Below are 18991 nucleotides of genomic sequence, written 5' to 3'. Positions count from 1 at the left end.
GTGTTAAAAACATGTGTTAATATACAGCTTTTAAATGTCAAATAAGGTGGTTAAAAGTAATATGTTAAGCTCAAATTATTTTTATTGTTTTATTATGTGAGATTAAAATGCTGAAGGGCACATTAAACTCACTCCTCAGTGCTACCACAGCTCCTATTATGAGATTATTATAGTGATTTTCCATTTAGAGAGATAACAAAGTGGTTTACATCAGCAGCTGGAAACCAGTGGGTCCCCTAAAGTTCTACCATGTATTTAAAATATTCAGTTACATCCAAAAAACGGAGTCTACCTTCTGTCAGCATGAACTCCTCACAAGGTGAAAGACAGAAAGAAGGAGGGAGTGGAAAGGCAGAGGAGGGGAGGAGAGGGGCGGCGTTTGGTTTTACGCACCAGAGACAGATGCTTCAGTCAGTGGAAAGCCGTCAGTTCCCAGCTCGCAGGAGTCGACGGAGGATTTAATTATCTGTCATTTTATACAGCAGAGCAGCACAGGCGGACAAACTGCTCCGATCCCGCAGAGACGGAGTCTCCTGAGCGTCTCCACAGGCTGCTGATGCGCAAAGAGCGGTACGTTCGCATTTATTTAAAGATTTATATCATAGAGAAGTAGGCGACATGTACAACTTAGAGGTTTTTGACGTGAAAACGTGAATGATAAGCTAATTTAAAGTGTGATTAGATGAGTTTGCATGTGTGTAAACCACTGACACGTTTGGTTTAACTCTGCTCCCCTGAGGCGAGTTCAGGTCCTCACCTGCACCTTCACCTGGCGTGAAACGGCGCATTATTGAAGCATCAAGTGCATTTTGAATCCTTTCTTCCCGTTTTTTGTTAGTGTTAAGTTTCCCCGCAATTTCTCCTGAAGGTTCATAAATCATTAACGAAAGAGTTAAGACATTAAGAAGAACTATTTGCTGGGTTGCCAGGTTGTGAAAACTCACAACCTGGCTGACTGGTTAGACCATTTGACCACTAATTTACAAAAACGTGCTGCAGAGAATCTGGACTAAAATCCATTCATTGTAGATTTGATTACTTATTAGAAAATTATAATCTAATTCCAACATTTAAAACTACATTATTACCAAAGAGAAAAGATAAACACCTGCCAAAGGTATTTTTACAACCTGGCAACACAGCACTTGTTCTTCTTAATGTCTTATATTAATCTATAATGTTTTAATGAATGATTTATTAAGGACAAAGATATTGTTAGTCCTTCATTAGTTCAGTCAGTTCAATTATGCAAGAAGTGCATATTTCCAAGCCAAATATTTGACCCCCCTACATCCAGGACGCACCAGAAAGGATGTTCTTTCTTCAGAGTGAGGAAACAGTGGATGTTATTGGGGGTTGGGGGCCTGAACAGGGTCCAAAGTGAGTAACTGATACTGTGGATAAGTGCTGCAGCCCCGTTTTTGAAGTAGGATTTATGAGAGGAAGAACAAGGAGACCTTTGAGGAAACAATCCCCCACGTCTTGAAATTGGCTCAGATGCAGAGCCATGATGGCATGGAGGGGGTTGGGGGTTGACACACCAGATAAAGCTTAATATGTTCATAATCAAAGCTCACACACACACACACTTTATGTAAAAAACCATTCAGTCTTGTTGAGTGAGAGTGACATCATGTCTACAGATTGCAAATTTTGTTCCAGAGACTCAGCAAACACCCCCGACCCGTCACCCCCCCTCGCCTCCCCAGCACCGCTCATAGTTTCCATCACCACACACCATCTCCGTACGACCACCATGTTACAATCCATTTGGGTGAAATCAATACATTCATCGAAACAACTACTGAGCTCTGGTGTCTTCCACCACCTCAAGAAATGTGAATGTGTGTGTGTGCATTATTTTTTTGTTTCACGCAGAAAGGAATTCCTGACTTTTGTCTTTTTTTAGAGAACAGAGGGCGGAAGAAAAATGCCCCCCCCCCCCTTTTTCTTCTTCTTCTTCTTCCTCTTCTTCTTCTCCTCAGTGGAACCGCACGGTTTTGCCACGTTTTGACCACAGTCACATTCCTGTGAAATTCTTGCGTTGGGCGAAGGTTGGGCATGTGTACAATCACTGGAGACGAGCCAGAGACAAAGAAAACAGTTAAAGGATGATGATTTTTGGATTGCCTAATGACTGACAGTCATAAAATCAGACTGTCAGGGAAACAAGAGTTTCATGAGTCAGTCTCACTCACACCAATGTCTTTTCCATTTCCTATTCCTGCTGCACCGCCGTAAAGGAATAGTTTGACATTTTGGGAAATACTTTGACTCATTTTCTTGCTGAGAGTTAAATGAGAAGCTTGATACCATCGTTAGGTGTGAAGCTGCAGGCAAAGCAACCTGACTAAAGCTTAATTAACATGTTACATCTTTTATTTCTTAAAGCTGCAATAAGTAGATTCCACTCCAGTTTGAAGTAAAAGTTCTTTCTAAAGTCCTTGTGTCTTTACATCCACGTCTCCAGTTGCTCAAAACATCTAAATCTTTTCTTGGTTTCAACCCGAAAGCCATGACTTGTCAGCCGAGTGATCCCAGTTCTCGGCCTTTCTGATTCTCTCCAACACAAAGATGAAGCTCTGAATCTCTAAGACAAATAAATCCAACAGCAAACACAAAACAGAGACAGCAGGCCCAGCACTTTATCAGAAAACAAACATTTGTTACCATTAACACCCACTACACTTGAACTGGACACTCCACTGGCAGCTGGCCGCTGATGGGAAAATATGTTTACATGTGTATTTGTTCTGATCAGGCCGACTGTTTATTTGCATCGGCCAGCGTCTGAGTGAGTCCAAGTGCAATAGTATTGTTGCCAAAAGTAACTTCACCAAAGATACTTCATTTTCAGCGTCTCCATAAACACACTTGATTATAATCTTTTTTTATAATCTCATGTTTCTAATCTTTCTTTCCACTTTTGTTGTTTTCTCCAGCCTTTGCAGAAACATTTAGACATTTCAGATATATTTTTAGCTATGCTAGTGGCTTGGCTCTGGATGGCAATGTCGGCCTGTTGGTCAGTCCACCAGTCTGATCCAGACTGAAATGTCTCAACAAGTATTGGATAAGTTGCCATGAAATTTTCGTACTGACATTCATGGTCCTCTGAAACTATCCTGGGCTTTCCCTCAAAAACCAACATCTGGTCAAAATTGTTCTTCTCCGATCAGCTGTACTTTGCGTTTGGTCTTAATTAACAAATATGGTAACACAACAAACTAAGATGCAAAAACTGTGAATGTTGACTACGGGAAAGGAAACAATGCAACAAATGTGCAGAACTAATTGACCATAAAAGTTCCCTCTTGATCTTGTTCCCAAGACAAAACATTTTCTTAACTCAAAGCTTTACTTACTTTAAACAGAGAGTAATTTCCCCTGGAGGTGGAAGTAATTAAAATTTAAATGTAAAAAATTACCTGGAGCTTTCAGCAGCATTTCACTGCTTTTCAGCAGATGCAGTTTGCTGTTTTTATGTAACCATATCCATGGCAACGATCTCAGGACTCAAGATTTCTTTTTATCAAATGAAGAGTGAATATTTACGTGAGTTTAATGGAGTTTTTCTTTAAAGGAAATTCACGTTTTCCCCACGAGTTTTACTGAAATTATAGAAGCATTACATAGAGGGAAGGTTTCAGGGGTTTGAAAAAGGTAAAACTGAGTACCTGACTAGTAATCCTGACAACTCAGTTGGGAACCACAGCTTCAGGTCGCTGGGTGTTTCAGTCTTGGCATGGTGGTGACTTTTTTATTTGTTGTCTGACGAAAAGCTGTTTGTCAGTTTAGTCGACAGCAGCAGAGGTGAAGCTGCAGCTGGAGACCACATTGTTTCACAGAGTAAACAAACAGCCAGCTGGAGACTCATAAAACAGAGCCAGACACGTACTCGATCTTTAGAGGTACTTTATTTCCTGATGTTATGGGCTTAGTGTAGCAGGTTATGTGTCATTAACATCCAACGATACTGATCATGTTATGGTTTTAGTGGAATTTAGTGTGAAAGAACTGATTATTCTTAAAAGACTACATTAAGTTAAATCAGACTGTTAGTTGACCTTACAAGAAAACTCAGCTGTTTTTCTATTTTAACAACCTAAATTATGTTAGAGTTGTGAAAATTCAGTATCTTCGAAAATCATCAGTGTTTAAAACAGAAGTGAACAATTCATCTTCACAGACAAAATTGCACATTGTGTGTTCCTTTTCATTTGTATGTGCAGCTGAAATAAGCACTGTGATCTGCAGGAAGTTTTATAAAACAAAGCCAGACACCCACTTCATCTTTAAGAGCACTTTACTCCCTGATGTTATCGGCTTAATATGACTCTGATTATGATAAACTGATTTTTTGAACAGATAATTAAGAATATGAGCATACAAACTGAAGGGAAGCTTCATTGTTAAACAACACAGTTGGACCCTTGACACTTCTCTGACCTGATTTCATTTAGGAAACAGCCGCTCACATTGAAGTAGTCACATTTTATGTTACAGTTCTGCCAAATCTCAGAATCCTGTATCTGAGAATGTCGCCAGCGTTTAAAACAACAAGGAGCAATTTATCCTGATGAGATCTTTAATCAGAGACAACAAAATGTACAATGTGTGTTCATTTTGATTTGTGTGCGTGCAACTGAAATTGACCTTGTGATCTGCAGGAAGCCACACCACATTGAGCCTCTTTGTACGGGGGATGAAAGAGAGCGCAGTCATCTGACGGCCATAAGAGACCGGCCTTATTTTTCTTGTCTGTTTTTTTTTCTGTAACAGTTTAGAGCCACGACCAAGAGGCTGTCACTTTCCTCCAATGCTGCAGGGCTCCACTGTTGATAGCACTTTCTACAGAGTATTGTGCAGCTGTCAATATTCTCATTCACCTCCCCAAATCCAGGTTGTGTAACTCAGGAGTTGCACAATATGAGGATTGTTCTGAGCTGGAGAGGCCATTAAAGCACCCTAACCCAGGGGGAATAAACAGTAAAGTGGGGTGGTAATTAAAAACCAACTTTGTTACACGCTTTCCTGTTTTAATTGAATGCACACACAGTCTGTACTGTCGGCGTTACAGTACAGAAGAAAGCAGTTATTGTACCTTCAAGCGTTGGAAAAACCAGGCAGAAGGCTGTGTGGTGCACTATTTTTACTTTCCAAAGTTTAGAGTCTAAATTCTGAGTGTGAATTCTGACCCATCCATCCACCATGACCTCCTCCCTCTCCAGACTTTGTGGCTCTACATTAACTTGAAACCATTCCCTCCCTTTTCTCGCAACAGCAGACAGAAATCATCATTATCACGGCCTTTCTGGGAATTTGTCACTTAAACGGGAGCACATATTGTTTTAAGATACTTGCTTAAAGGACTGATGCTGTTGTGATTTTTGACCAGGTGGTGGCACCAGGTGAAAAGTCATGGAATCACCAGAAGTCAGTAGGATTCATCCTCCGGGGAGCATGAATGTCTGCTCCAAATTTCATGGCAATCCATGTGTCATGACTAGCTCCTAAGGGGGCTGTTTTTGAAACCCTTTTGTTACGTTTTGAACTCTTTTGTGGACTTTTGAACTCTTCGGACTCTTGTTTAGTTTCTTAACTTCTGTTTATGGTTCCTGTTTTATTTTGAAACCATAGCCCTTGTGTATCTTGTCTTGTTTTACTTCCTGTCTTTGTCTTGTTTCCCACCTTTGGGATTGTCTGCCCCGCCCTAATTGGTTTCACCTGTTGCCCATTGCCTTGTGTATTTAAGTCTCGTGTATTTTCGTTTGGTTTTGTTTCTGGGTATTTTTCTCCTGCGTGGATGATTTTTGGTTATTTGAGTTTTGTTTCTTGGCCTTGGACACTTCCAGTGATTTTTGGTTTATTAAAAGACTTTTAGTCCTCCCATTCTGCCTGTCTTTGGGGTTTTTGCGTTTTGGTTCAAGTCCTTGCTCAAGTGGTGACACCATGAAATAGTTAAAATATTTTCGTTGGAACAAAGTGGTGGACCAGCTGACCAATTTTGGTCTTTCGTGGGTGTTACAGTCGAGGAGAAAGAAGTCATTTTGAGTTTAAGCACTAGAGACAGTGTAAAAAAAAAAAAAAACATTAAAAAAAGGTGCTTCTTAAAACAAATTTGGAGGGTGTGCTTGGAATAACATCACCCCAAAAACACACTGGGGCTGTTTTATATTGCATGAATTGATATTCTGTGGCTGTGACAGATTTAACACTTACCTACATATTTATCCCACTGGATTTTATTACGTGTGACAGCGGTTTTCATCATGGAATAATCTGGTTTGTAAACCTCACACACACAAGTCTAAACTCCTCCGCTGGGAAAATAAACTCTAACACCCAGCAGAGCTCTGATGGCTCGCAGAGTTCCTGGCTCCGGTCGTAAGACGCTGTCAGGTTGTTGAGGAGTAAAACAAGAGCAGCGAGCCATGAAGGGACATGAGACAGGGGGCCCGGTGGCTGATCCTGGGAGACAGTTGCCATTTGGCTGCCATTACAAAGCTCTCAGAGCCAAGTGAGTGTGGTAAATCTCTCACCGGGACAGAGAGTGTATCAGTGAAGAATTCAACATGTCCGCTCATCAAGGTGAAATGTGGGCTTTAATAATGCTTTAATGCTACTACAGGGAAAGTTCCTAGACAGGATGGATGAGTGTTTGGTTTAATGTCTTGTGGTGAGGTGGAGAACAAGGGCAACAAGTATTCCTGGGTGTGGTCCAGGAGGACACCTGTAGTGTACAGCCAGTGCCTCCTAAACAAGGTGCTGACTCCACGTGAGTCACTGTTTCACACAGCTGATATTAGCGTCAGACAGTCAGACAAATTCTCACCAGACATTTATTTGCATTGTCAGTTGTAACCATTGGGCAACAGGTAACTTTTGCTGAACAAACAGAAGACCTGGAGCTCTATGAGCATCTCTGAAGATCTGTAATCAATGAATTTCATCTAGTTTGTTAATCCATACACAAAAAACTATTTTTGGGTTTGGAGGGAGTTGAGGAGACTCTGGGATTTCATTTTCCAGGCTCCTGTTTTTCAAGGAATAGTTACAGCACGTACCCCTACAATGAAATATTATCATTTTTAGTTTCTGTTTGTGTATGGATTAAACATGGGAGATACAGTGTGTTAATAAGTTAGCTTCAGGTGTGTTTTGGACTGAAGTTTCCCCTTGTTTTCAGCCTTTGTGCTAAGCTAAGTTTATTACTTCCTGACCCCCTGCTCTGTACTTAACACACAGTTTTCACTAAACTGCTTCTGAGCTTTAAACATAATTGCCATATTGTGAATTTGACTGCAGTTTAAATGTACTGTCCTATAGGAGCCATAAAATATTGGTTTCAACAATGACGGATTTTAATGGGACGCTGTTACGTTTTGGAACCCGTCCCGTAAGAATTCCCTAAAGCAGAACTTGATGAAAGACAACAGCTGGAGACCACGGAATGTGTTTGCAGATGCTGTGGGTCAGGAAGAGAAACATAAAGCACAAAACCAAGATGACTATGTGCGGAAGGAAAGCCATTGTTCTATCACTGCATTCATCCTAGACGTGGATGGACGAGAATAGAAACCGAACCTCTTAAGACATCTTAGGAGGGAAGTTGGGCCGATTTCCCCCATCCAGACAGCAATCTGACAGAAAACAGACATAGGATGTGATGTTTTGTCTCAGTTTTGGTTTTCCTCCATGTTTTGTTGACCTAGCTTGATGCCCTGCAAGAGGAAGCAGTGCTGTTATCTGCGGGGAGGGATGTATGAGGAGTGTCCTCAGTAGTGTGCTAACAAGGCATTGGGAGAGAAAGTCCGACGAATCTTGGAGGAGAGGGAGTTTCTGCTTCTGGCATCGGCTTTAGGACATGACTGGGAGCAGACCGTGTTTATCCTTTTTATGTTTATCTGAAATTACTGCATCATTGGTTATTAGAGACAAAATGTTTGATAGCAGTCAGACGTGAGGAATGTAAACTGCACTTTCAGGACGACTCCTCAACAGACCAGATGCAAATACTTGGAGGTTATGGAGCATGAAGCACGGTACCTGTTAAAAAAAACCCTGCTTTGTGGAGCAAGAAACCTTCATCATGAGCGATGTTTAATTCTTACCAGCTTCATTGCAAACCACAAATAGTGTTTTTTTTTTCTGAGAAAACGTGGCCTTCATTAGTTTGGACCGAGATCTGGGCCCTCTCGTCATTTCAACCCGAGCTGGTGACGTCTTCCACCGCTGGGAGGGGGGTGGGGGGGATGATGGCTCATTCCTCGATCCCTCGGGGAGATTTCAAAGCCACACGGTTCCTCAGCTGCTCTTTGTTGAAGCCACCTCCTCTTTTCTGACATTATAGAAACATGTCAAAGCCACTCAAAATAGTGAGGGGAGGGGGATTGTAAACAATAACTTCTTCCAAGTGAAATATTTAAGTGTCTGCCTTCGCAAATGCGATGTTCCAGACATTGTGGTCCTGAGCGTGAACATATACCCAGGCTGTATATTTCTTGCTTAGCCCTGCCAGGTCTTAACTGTTCCACAGGAGGGTATTTTAACCTCCCACACCTCATTTCCTCGCTCATTTCCCTTTGCTGCTGAGGAACATGGGGTCGCTCTGCTCTGCTAATGCCTCACTGTGTTCAGTAATAACGGCAGGATGATGTTATTGTCTGTGTGCCCAGCCTTATTTCCACCTGTCCTTCCTCTGCTCCACTTGCTGAAAATCAAGCCTTTTTGTATTGTGGTTGTTTAGCGTCTCTTTGTGGTCAGTTTGTGGTGATTTCACACCTTTTTGTGGTGATTTTTCACCTATTTGTGTTTGCTTTACGATGCTATCTGAGATGAGAAAGGCATGTTTGGACTTAATATTTTGGTACTCTACCCCATTTCCCCGGTGGGATTGTGTTTTGTATCATGCACCCAGGCAGGCAAGACATAAAAAGCTTCATGATGAGGCAACTGAGATTTGGGACACAATTGAGCCCATTAAAAGATTTTTATGAGAAAATATGATCCAGTTAAAAAAGGACAAAGTTGTGCTTTTGGAAATTAAGAAGTGTCCTGGGAGATACTGTATTTGTTTGCAGTTGAGAGAAACCACTCCAGCAAACCAGAAGCAATATGATTTTTCATAGAATACAGCACATTGATAAGATCGCCGTAATTTCTTTGGGTAAAATAAGTTTAACTTGGAGCAAACACAATTCATTTCTATGGCATTACAAGCTTTTGTTATCTTGTTTACAACAGCAGAAGAAAGTTATGCATTCATGAAGTTGTGGACAAAAGAAGTAAACTAGATAAATGAGTGGTATTGCCCTTTAAACACCAACCAAACACAGATGAAAAAGCCCTGGAGAGAGCCTTTGAAACTGAGAATGCTGTTTCAGTTCAGCTCCCAACAATTAATATTGTTTAGCTGTTCTTTCTCAATGCCAAACCGCCGCAGGGGGTTTCGTAGAAGAATGAGAGGGAGGGAGAGACTGACGTTGTGAGCTTTCACTTGTTAGTGAGTAATGATGAAATGGGAGAAGCAGTTATATCATTACAGTGCTGATTTACAATGAATCAGCCACAGCTCTTACAGTTAAAGCGCTCATTCAGCCCTTTCTGTACTTGCAGGACAAGCTTTCTGGATCTGGAACAGTTTCACCTCTTTTTCAAAGTTACCGATCACCACCTCCTCTCCTCAGGCTCCTCCAAGACCTCACTGCTTCCTTCGACACTATTATCCTCACCAATACTCTCTCCTTTCTCAAATCCTCCCATAAATCTAAATCCAATATGGTCATCACCACTGGTCCCAAATCCTTCACCAAAACCCCTCACCACTTCTGCTTCACCATCATTAACTCCAACCTCACTCCCCACGCATCCACTGCCTAATTTCAGACAGCAGCTTGTCTTTTGAACCTGATTCAACCCTTATTACCAAAACATCCATTTCCCACTACAAAAGAATCTCTCACCTCCACACATTTCTTTTCTCAACAAGTCTTCCAACCTGGCCTCCTTGGTACGTCCTATAGGAGAGAGAGAGAGAAAAAAAATTAGCCCTATCATGGTTTGGGTTAAAATAAATACCTCCTTGTAGCTAGTGGACAGTGGATCTCTTAGCTGCCAATAAATCAAGATCAATATATGTTTTATCGCAGGAGAGCCACTTGTCTTTCCTATTAGTACCTAATAAACAAAGTCCAGAGTTTAACTGTATTTCATGATGAAGGATAGAATATCAACCACAGATTTCCAAACTGAGGCAAGAAGGTCACGGGTCCAAAACATATCCAGAAAAAACATAGCTCTTTGCTTTTTACAGCGCCAACATAAAAAATTAATTTCACTATTCCTTTTCTCGGGGTACTAATACACCCCATCAGATTTATTGTGTTTTTAGTTATGTGGGATCCTTTTAACCTGCTGTGTAAATTATCTTGGAGTAGTGCACTTTTTTTCCTCCCATTTTCATTTCTCCTGTTATATATATCTCCTGCTATATCCAAAAACTGTCTTCCTCCCTTCTTCCTGCTTTCTCTCTCTGTCTTACTAATCTCACTCCTCCTTCCTGCTCTGTCTTGTTGCTGATAGTGAATGCTAAACTGCGCCTGCGACTTCTCTGCTTTGCAGGTGGTCGGCGAGAACGAAGACATCATGAGCGACCGCTTCGACTGCAAAAACTGCAACGAGTCCCTGTACGGACGCAAATACATCCAGGTGGAGGACAACCCTCACTGCATTCCCTGCTACGACCTCCTGCACGCCAACACCTGCCAAGAATGTAAAGAAATCATAGGTCACAATGCCAAGGTAAGGTCAAACAGGACAGTGGCAGAAAACAACTGAGAACAATTAACCAACTACTGTGGTAAAATTAGAAGAATTTGTACATTAATATTATACTTTTTACTCTACTACAGTTATCTGAAAACTATGGTTACTTTACAGATGCAATAGTGACAACGACAGGGCAATCTTTTTCTCAATTAATTGATTAATCATTTGGTCTATTAAACTTATAAAATAGTAAAAAACAATTACTTTTGCAGCGTAATGTCTCATATGTCATGTTTTGTCAGACCAACAGTCCAAACCTGTTGTGATCAGGCCCCCAGGGCGGCTGTTTTTAACTCTGTTTTGGACCGTTGTTCGTCTTCTGTCGGACTCTTGGTCGTTATCAAAGCCTTGGCGACAGGTTGAACTGGTTTTGGACTATCTTGAACTGTTTGTTAATACTGAATGAGTTTTTGAGTTTTTTTGTTGAACTCTTTCTGGATCATTTGTGGATTCTTTGGTTCAGTATTTTCTGTTTGATTTTGGAAGTCCTGCTACTGGCACCTGCACCTGGTTTGCATTTACTGAAGCCATGCTGCTGAAGCCATGTTACTCTTGCTTTATTTCTTGAGCGTTTTGCTCAGTATGTCTTGTTTTGTTTGTTTGTTTGTTTGTTTTATTTTGTAGCCCTGGTCCTTCTGTATCTGTTCTTCGTTCACTTCCTGTCTTTGTCAGGTTTCCCACCTGTGTTGATTGTCTGCTCTGCCCTGATTTGTGTCACCTGTTGTCAATTAGTCCCTGTATATTTAAGTCTCGTTGCTCCTCTGTTAGTGTTGGTCCTCCTGTGTGTAGAGAGTAGAGCTCTGAGAGCTCTGAGTTGTCTCTAAGTTTATGGGGTTTTTTTTTGTTTGTTTTTTTTCCTGGCAGTATGGACTTTATGCCAGTGATTTTATTATTATTAAAAGACCTTGTCACTCATGATATAAAACAAAGCAAATCCTCAGCTGAAGCCAGAGAACAGTTGTCGTTTCATTGAAGCCATTAGGTACTTTTCACAAGTAGTATCGCTATTTATTGCTAAGAAAATAATCAGAGTACTTCTTCTAAGTGTTACAGACCAGCTGATATTCCTGGAAAACATTACTCCTCTTACAGAGCATCAAATTGTCTGTAATCCCCTTTAACTTTCCAGAAAGCCTTAGTAAGTGAAAATGAAAAACACCACGCCACGAGGCCATCAGTGTCCTGTGAATTATGGGCCTCCCTCTGAGGGATTGGCTGTAAACTGTGCTGCTGCTTGCTTTGGCCGGCCCTCCTCCGCACAAGTCGTAACAACATTCATCCTTCATCCTTCCTCACCCCTCTCCGCCGTTAGTTGTTTCTTTTACTGTGAAACCTCATTCCTCAAAAATAAGTTTTTCACCCACCGTTCAATGGGACCATTTATCAAGGAGCTTGCTTGAACTGCAGATGAACCGGAACACAAGCAGCCGTTAAAGAGAAAAATCACAAAGTGTTTTATTCAGATTTTTATGAAAATACTGATGAAAAAATAAGTTTTTTTTTTATTTGTTTATCTCCTATGTTAACTCTGATCTGTTTGGAGGGCAGCAGGGTGTCATAGAAAAAAGGAAACTTTGGGTTTGGACTCCCATGTTGGCAAACGTCCAAAGCACTGAAGTGTCCTGGTGTGGGAAACTGAATCCTGTGGCTGACCGTGACTTCTGACCTCCAAGCAGATGGGGGGCAGCAAATAGAGTCTCCCTGTGAGGAATGATAACATATCGAGTGTTTTTATTAACTTACAGTTTAGGGCACAGTGTTTCATCTGCCATGTTATTCACTATTTTCAAATAAAACAAGGAAGCAGCCTCCACAGTTTAGCCAACAACAATGGCTAAAAGCCTAACTCCTTAAACTCAGCAGTATGATTATGAGTTCAAATCCTTTCTGATTTATTTTCTGATTACATTTTAGAAATGGAACAAAAATGTTATTCTAGTTTTTGTTAAATACGTTTCTATTGTGGATCGACTTAAATCCTGACAGGTTGCTCAGCCTGACCCTCTCGCTCTCCTCTTCCTCCAGGAGCTCTTCTATGAGAACAGACATTACCACGAGCACTGCTTTCGCTGTTTCCGCTGCGACCGCTCTCTGGCAGACGAGCCCTTTACCAGCCAGGACAACTCGCTCGTGTGCAGCGACTGCTTCTGCAACGAGTTTTCCTCCAAGTGTGTGGCCTGCGACAAGACAGTCATGCCAGGTACTGACAGGAAAGACTGCCGAGTTCACAAACCTTGCTGCAGACAGATCGTTGAGTAATCGCACAAACAACCAGAAGGTTCACGCCCTGCCTTTGCAGGGGTAAAGAGGCCAATGAGTTTTTGTTAAGCGGGGTGTGACAGCTTAGATGTGACAGAATGATTGTTTCCTTGCTCTGGTGAAAATTTCTCCCAGCAGAGTTTTCAACTCTGGCCACTGTGACGACACGAGTGCAGCAGTGGTGTCGGATGACTGAAAATTACCCTGGCCTGTGGGTACTGTGGGATTATTATAACTCACCAGTTCTTTTCTGAACTGAGCAGTTATTTTCTCCAGTTTCTGTTCAGCCTGGAATGCCTTTAAAGGCTGTTGCCCTCTCCCCCCTTTTCTGAAAAGTGCAGCCAAGTTCAAGTTCAAGTTCAAAACACCGTCATGCCTTTGGTCTGCATTTCAGGTCCCAAAAGTTGTAAAACAAGGCCAGTGATTAAAGGATCTGACATCCAATTTCATAAGCGTGACTGGTTCCCAAGTTCTATAAACTTCTCCAGTGAGGCGTGTGTTTCTCAGACTTATGTGGGAGGGGACTAATAGCTACTTATGAAATTGTAAAATAAACAAAAAGCAGTGTTAGGATGCTGTGCAGCAATGTACGCCATCTTGAACAGTGCTTTATTACAGCTTGTCAGACAGGAAAGGTATCAAAAATCAAAGACACCTCGATTTCCACCTTCATCTCCTTCCTCACTTTGTCTCTTTCATTTTCTCGGACAGGATCGAGGATGTTGGAGTACGGTGACTCCACCTGGCACGAGGACTGTTTCGTGTGTCACGGCTGCGAGAAGCCAATCGGTGCCGAGGCTTTCATCCCAGACAAAAACAATTACTACTGCGTGCCGTGCTACGAGGGCAGGTTCGCTCCCAAGTGCAGCCACTGCAAAAAGGTGAACCGGGCCTCGCATTGCTGACCGCCAATGTTGAACGCGGGAGGAGAAAACCAATACAAAATGGAATACAATTTTTACTGATAGTGTTTGTGTCCTGCAGGCTCTCACCAAAGGAGGGGTGACCTACAAGAACAAGGTGTGGCACAAAGAGTGTTTCTTCTGCATGGGCTGCAAAGCTCCACTGGCCGGTCAACCCTTCACCTCGCAGGGAGAGAGTCCGTACTGCGTCAAGTGTTTCAGCAACCTCTATGCCAAAAAGTGTGCCGGCTGCAACACGGCCATCACAGGTCAATAAAGTATACTGGACCAGCAAGTACATACCTACAGTTAACACAACAGGGTGTGGCGTCCTGGTAACCTAGTGATTTAAGACATATGGAACAATGTAAATACAACAGTCCTGGTTTATTTCTGGATGGGGAGTTTTTGGTACTCGTCATCTCCCATTGTCTCCCTGTGTTTCCTGTCTGTCTCGAGTGTCTACTGCTAATAAAGGCTAAAATGCCAAAACAGTTATCTGTAATAAGCCAATATTCACACTCTTTTATCTCTGTTTTTGGTCTCTACCAACTCATGAGGGAAATATTTCTGTCTTTAGCTACCAGCAGGTATACAGGACTGGCAGGCTTTTCTTTTTGTTATTGCCAGCTGCTGATGTTATCTGGAATTCATTTATGTTATTTCCTGAATGTTGCAAGGCTGTTGTTAAAGTCTGTTTTCCTCCCCTGGAAAAACATTCCTTCATTAGTTGCTCATGTGTTGTTTTATATTTCTCTCGCAGGGTTTGGAGATGGAAAGTATGTTTCTTTTGAGGAGCGGCAGTGGCACCAGCCTTGCTTCAAGTGCTCGCGCTGCTCTGTGTCGCTGGTGGGCTCCGGCTTCTTCCCCGACCGCGACCAGATTCTGTGTACAGACTGCAACAACGACGACTGACCACCGCTAACTACACCTGCACCTGAAACAGCAAAATACCAAACACTGCTGACACCAGCAGAGAAACGTCTAAACCTCAGCTTTGCACATGAACACTGCAATGTCACTTATTCACTCACAGTGTAAAGCTGATACAAAGCTCAGTATTTACAACTCAAAACTCCTATCAGCTTGTAGCGCGTTGAAATGTTTGTATAAATTCTGCAGAAATGTCCTGTGATGGAGTATGTATGACTTTTTCTTCATATGTTTTGCACATCAAAGAATTAATAAAATGTTCAAAAAAACACCTTTAAATTAAGCTGTTTGTTTATTCATGAAGGTGATAAGCCACCTTTTTAGAACCAACATTTGAAAAATAGTTGTACTTCTTTTATAAAGTTGCCTATTTTCTTCTTCTCCTGTTATTTCTATGTAAACGTATTTGTTGAAAATGAACTTTCACAAAAGTGTGAAAGTTTCTTTTCAGCTTAAATCAGCTTTCACTGGCGTACATGCAATAAAAATGTCATAAAACAAAGGATGGTGTTGAAATGAATTAATGATGCCGTATTTGTTTATGAGACCTGAACATGCGCAACACATCTCATTACGTGCAGCAGGTGTGAGTGAGCCCCCCTGTTTCCAGTCTTTGTGCTAAGCTAAGTGGCTGCTGGCTGTAGCTGCACGAGTGTGGTGCCAGTCTTCTCAATTAACTCTCAAGCAAATAAATGTATTTCTCAAAATGGCAAACTTTTCCTTTAAGAGCTTGTCGTGCAGGAACGTGTTCAAAGTCATATTTTAACTATGAAACAAATTATCAATCTACATAAAATTAAGGTGAAGGAACTGTGAGCAAACTTCTTCTTTGCTGATAAAGTGCATAATGAAAACCTTTCATTCTATCATCTTAAACTGTCTCGACAACCTCCTCCTTAAAAAAGCAAGAAAAAAAATTGGGAAAAAAGTTTCCTTTCAAAACCTTTCATCCCTTTTCCCAAAGATGGTTTTCTGTTGGTAGTCCCATGAAGACTTTCCCTTACTATTACTTACATAATCTACATAAATATTTACAGTTCAGAACCTCTGTTCTGATCTGCTCTGATTGTGTTTATGGAGGCTGTGCCAGGCTAGTGTCCTCATCAGGAGGAGGGAACAGAGGACCAGCTGACAAGATGATGTAATTTAGGACATGCTGGGTGTAAAAGAACAAGGTTTTTTGGACTATAGATCCTTTTTTTCTGCCCCGATGCTTACAGAAACACCTTGCAAAAATACTGAGTCTGAAAGTCCAGTTAAGTTCTCTTCTACAATTCCAAAAAAAGCCAGTAAATGGATTTTGAGTTGAGATTATTAAGTCGAATTTCAGAATATTATGTTGACGATTAAAATATGTGTACGAAAAAGCTGGAATATGACAGATTTAAAAGTGTAGTCAAAACAGACAGGTGCTAATGTAAAAATATGATCACTCTTCTCACTCCAGGCCAGTTATCTTTCCCCATAAACTTAGAAATGTAACTGTCAAGCAGTGATGTACATCCCCTGTAACTTCCTGCTTTCGCTCATCATTCATGACCCAGTGTTAGTGTTGACTCGCTGCAACAGGCCTGTTCTTTACACGCTGTTAAAATCTTATCACAAGATCAACTCCAGATGAAAAATAAAAGAGGCATGTGGTGCTGTTATTTGTTTGAGCTTTTCCCATGACTCTTCCTGAAATATGCTTGACCTTGTTTGTGGGGATGTAGGAGAGCAGTCTTGTTTGGTCCCAGGAGGAGGAGAAGGAGAAGGAGGTAGAGTGGGGCTGAAGGCTCCTCAGTGACTGTTCAAGATTTCATGTCATCCCGCTCAGCCTCCGCGGAGACTCAGACTCAGCTGGACTCTGCTGGTGGAGGCTGTTAAAGTAATTAGACGACATTACTCTGACAGACAGACCGCAGAAGAAGGAAGGGGGCTACGCCTCGCTCAAGATCCTGAAGCTTCTACAGTATTTTTACTGCATATTCCCTCATGTCTGAGGTCCTCAGATGACTGCGCCTAGTATCAACAGGGATTCACTTCTGAGCTTTTGCCAGCTCAGTATAATCTCTGCTTCCTTAGGATTTGCCCTGTTGTAACTTCTGAATAATGACGACAATTTTTAAGAGGATCAGTTAACTAAAATTACCAAAACACATTTGTCACTTACCTCTAGTGGTTTCTAGCATGCCAATACATTTGTTTTAATTTCCTGAGTTTCTCTGCTTCTGTACCAATAAAGCACAGGTGAATGTTATTTGTGACGCTCACAGCATTGAAGAAATTAGCTGGTAGAAGATAGTTCCAGTAAAAACTGTTAACAGTGATGTCTGCAGATTATCTTCTTTAGTATTTACCCTCTTGTGTTCATGTTGGGTTTTTTTCAAAGCTCTGAGCATCACAAATAGAATTCGATTAACCTCACATTATATCACATAATAAAATCAAAACCAGATGCATGGCTACATGCCACAAAGGTAGTGGCGATATGAGTAAAATCTTCTATCACAATGTAATTTTTTTATTTCCACACTGATATAAATTCTGATATGTGTAAGATTTCTGGAGAAACAGCTGATAAATTTGCATCACATGATCGTCTCCAGCAGATGGAGTCTGGCCAGTTTCCCCACAAGCCTGGCCAACGTGGACGAGAAGTCCTTGAAGAGCTCAGAGGAAAGGAAATTTGAATTTCTACAATTTTATGACAGCTGAGATTAAAGTTGTGTTGAGGCTTCTAAAAATATACTAATTTACTGTTATTTAAGTATATACTGTATGACCAAGGCTGGTTTAAAAGAATATGTAAGTGCAAGTGTAATGCTTTGGTCATGCTCTGGCTGGCCTTCACCAGGAAACTGTAAAAACACCACAAGAAATGACAAATAACACAGCTGAGTAGAAAAGCTCCATTTCCAGGAAAGGTCAGCAGGGTTAAAACGAAGTTGTTTACAATATTCAAATTCCCGTTGGAGGAGTCATTATTTAGAGCTGTTTTCTTTCTTTCTTTTTTTTTTTTTAATAGTGCGACTGACACATAACGCAACACACATGCTGGTTTTAAACATCACAACAAAATCATTCATTTAGATCACAGGAGGTCCTCAGGAGACCGACAGTGATCCACTTTTGGACCCTGAATATCCAATATTGATCATGTTTAATGTAAGAGTCAAACTCAAACACACTCAGCAGCAAACCAGGCTCTTTTAAACCCTAGACTACAATTTGCACCGTCCAACGTGGACTCAAAAGCACAAAGAAGGCCTGTCAAACAACCTGATATTACACTATCTCCCATGAAATCACCATACAGATGCGTCATTTAAATTTAACTTCAGGAATCCTGTTTGGTCCCCAACAGTTTAATTAAAGCCTTGCCTTGGTCAGTTCTTTCCAGATAATTTTATAAAGTGCCGGGAAATGAAACAAAGATTTGCTGTCAAGTAGCGTAACACAAATCGTACATTCATGCCTCATTACTCACACAGCCCAAGGACAAATGTGTGGAATGTATTCTCGTGTGAGTTTCCAGCCAGATAGCATTACGTAGTCGGCGATGTCGAGCATTTGTGACTGAGTCATGGGCTGACATGTAAACTGGTCCAGACCACAGCCTCTACATTATCTATGTGTCGGATGGCTGAAGTAGACGTGGGAGGAGAGGAAGAAGTAATACTGCCGGGACAAAAATGTGCAGTATGTCTCCAAACCTGTGTTAATGCATAATACACTGTCATTAGTTGTGAATCATCAACTCAGGTAAAGAAGCTGAGGCCCCCAGCTAAACCTGGGTGTGAAGTAAGAATGGAAACGCCTTCAAAAGCATGATGCCTGTCAGAGCAACAATCAGAGTTTGTGTGTATTGAAATTTTATGGCAATCCCTTAAGTAAGTTTTTAGATTCATTAGGATTAACCCTCTGGAGACTTTGAATCTCTGCAATACATCTAGTAAATCTTGAGATATTAGAGTCTGGTCAAGCTGCCAACAAAAAAGCCAACTGCCTGCTGGAGAAATAGAGCAATAAAAAAAAAAACAATCATCGTGTCATTCATAAAAGATGAAATGTGAGTCAGGGATGGA

At 41.3% G+C, this 18991-nt stretch overlaps 1 protein-coding gene across 1 annotated transcript; it reads left to right on the top strand.

Annotated features, from left to right (window-relative positions):
- The first annotated feature begins 402 nt into the window (after nt 1-402).
- On the top strand, nt 403-15417 carry fhl3b (four and a half LIM domains 3b). The gene is made up of 6 exons (XM_041053821.1): nt 403-570; nt 10624-10803; nt 12856-13030; nt 13801-13970; nt 14074-14260; nt 14755-15417. Exons 2-6 carry the CDS (start codon nt 10648-10650, stop codon nt 14904-14906), a joined length of 840 nt encoding a protein of 279 aa, XP_040909755.1. The 5' UTR covers nt 403-570; nt 10624-10647; the 3' UTR covers nt 14907-15417.
- Nucleotides 15418-18991: the final 3574 nt, after the last annotated feature.

The sequence above is a fragment of the Toxotes jaculatrix genome, chromosome 13 (genome assembly GCF_017976425.1).
Source record: "Toxotes jaculatrix isolate fToxJac2 chromosome 13, fToxJac2.pri, whole genome shotgun sequence".
Classification (NCBI taxonomy): Eukaryota; Metazoa; Chordata; class Actinopteri; family Toxotidae; genus Toxotes; species Toxotes jaculatrix.
The sequence above is the reverse complement of the archived record's forward strand: the minus strand, read 5'-3'. Positions and strand labels throughout refer to the sequence as shown.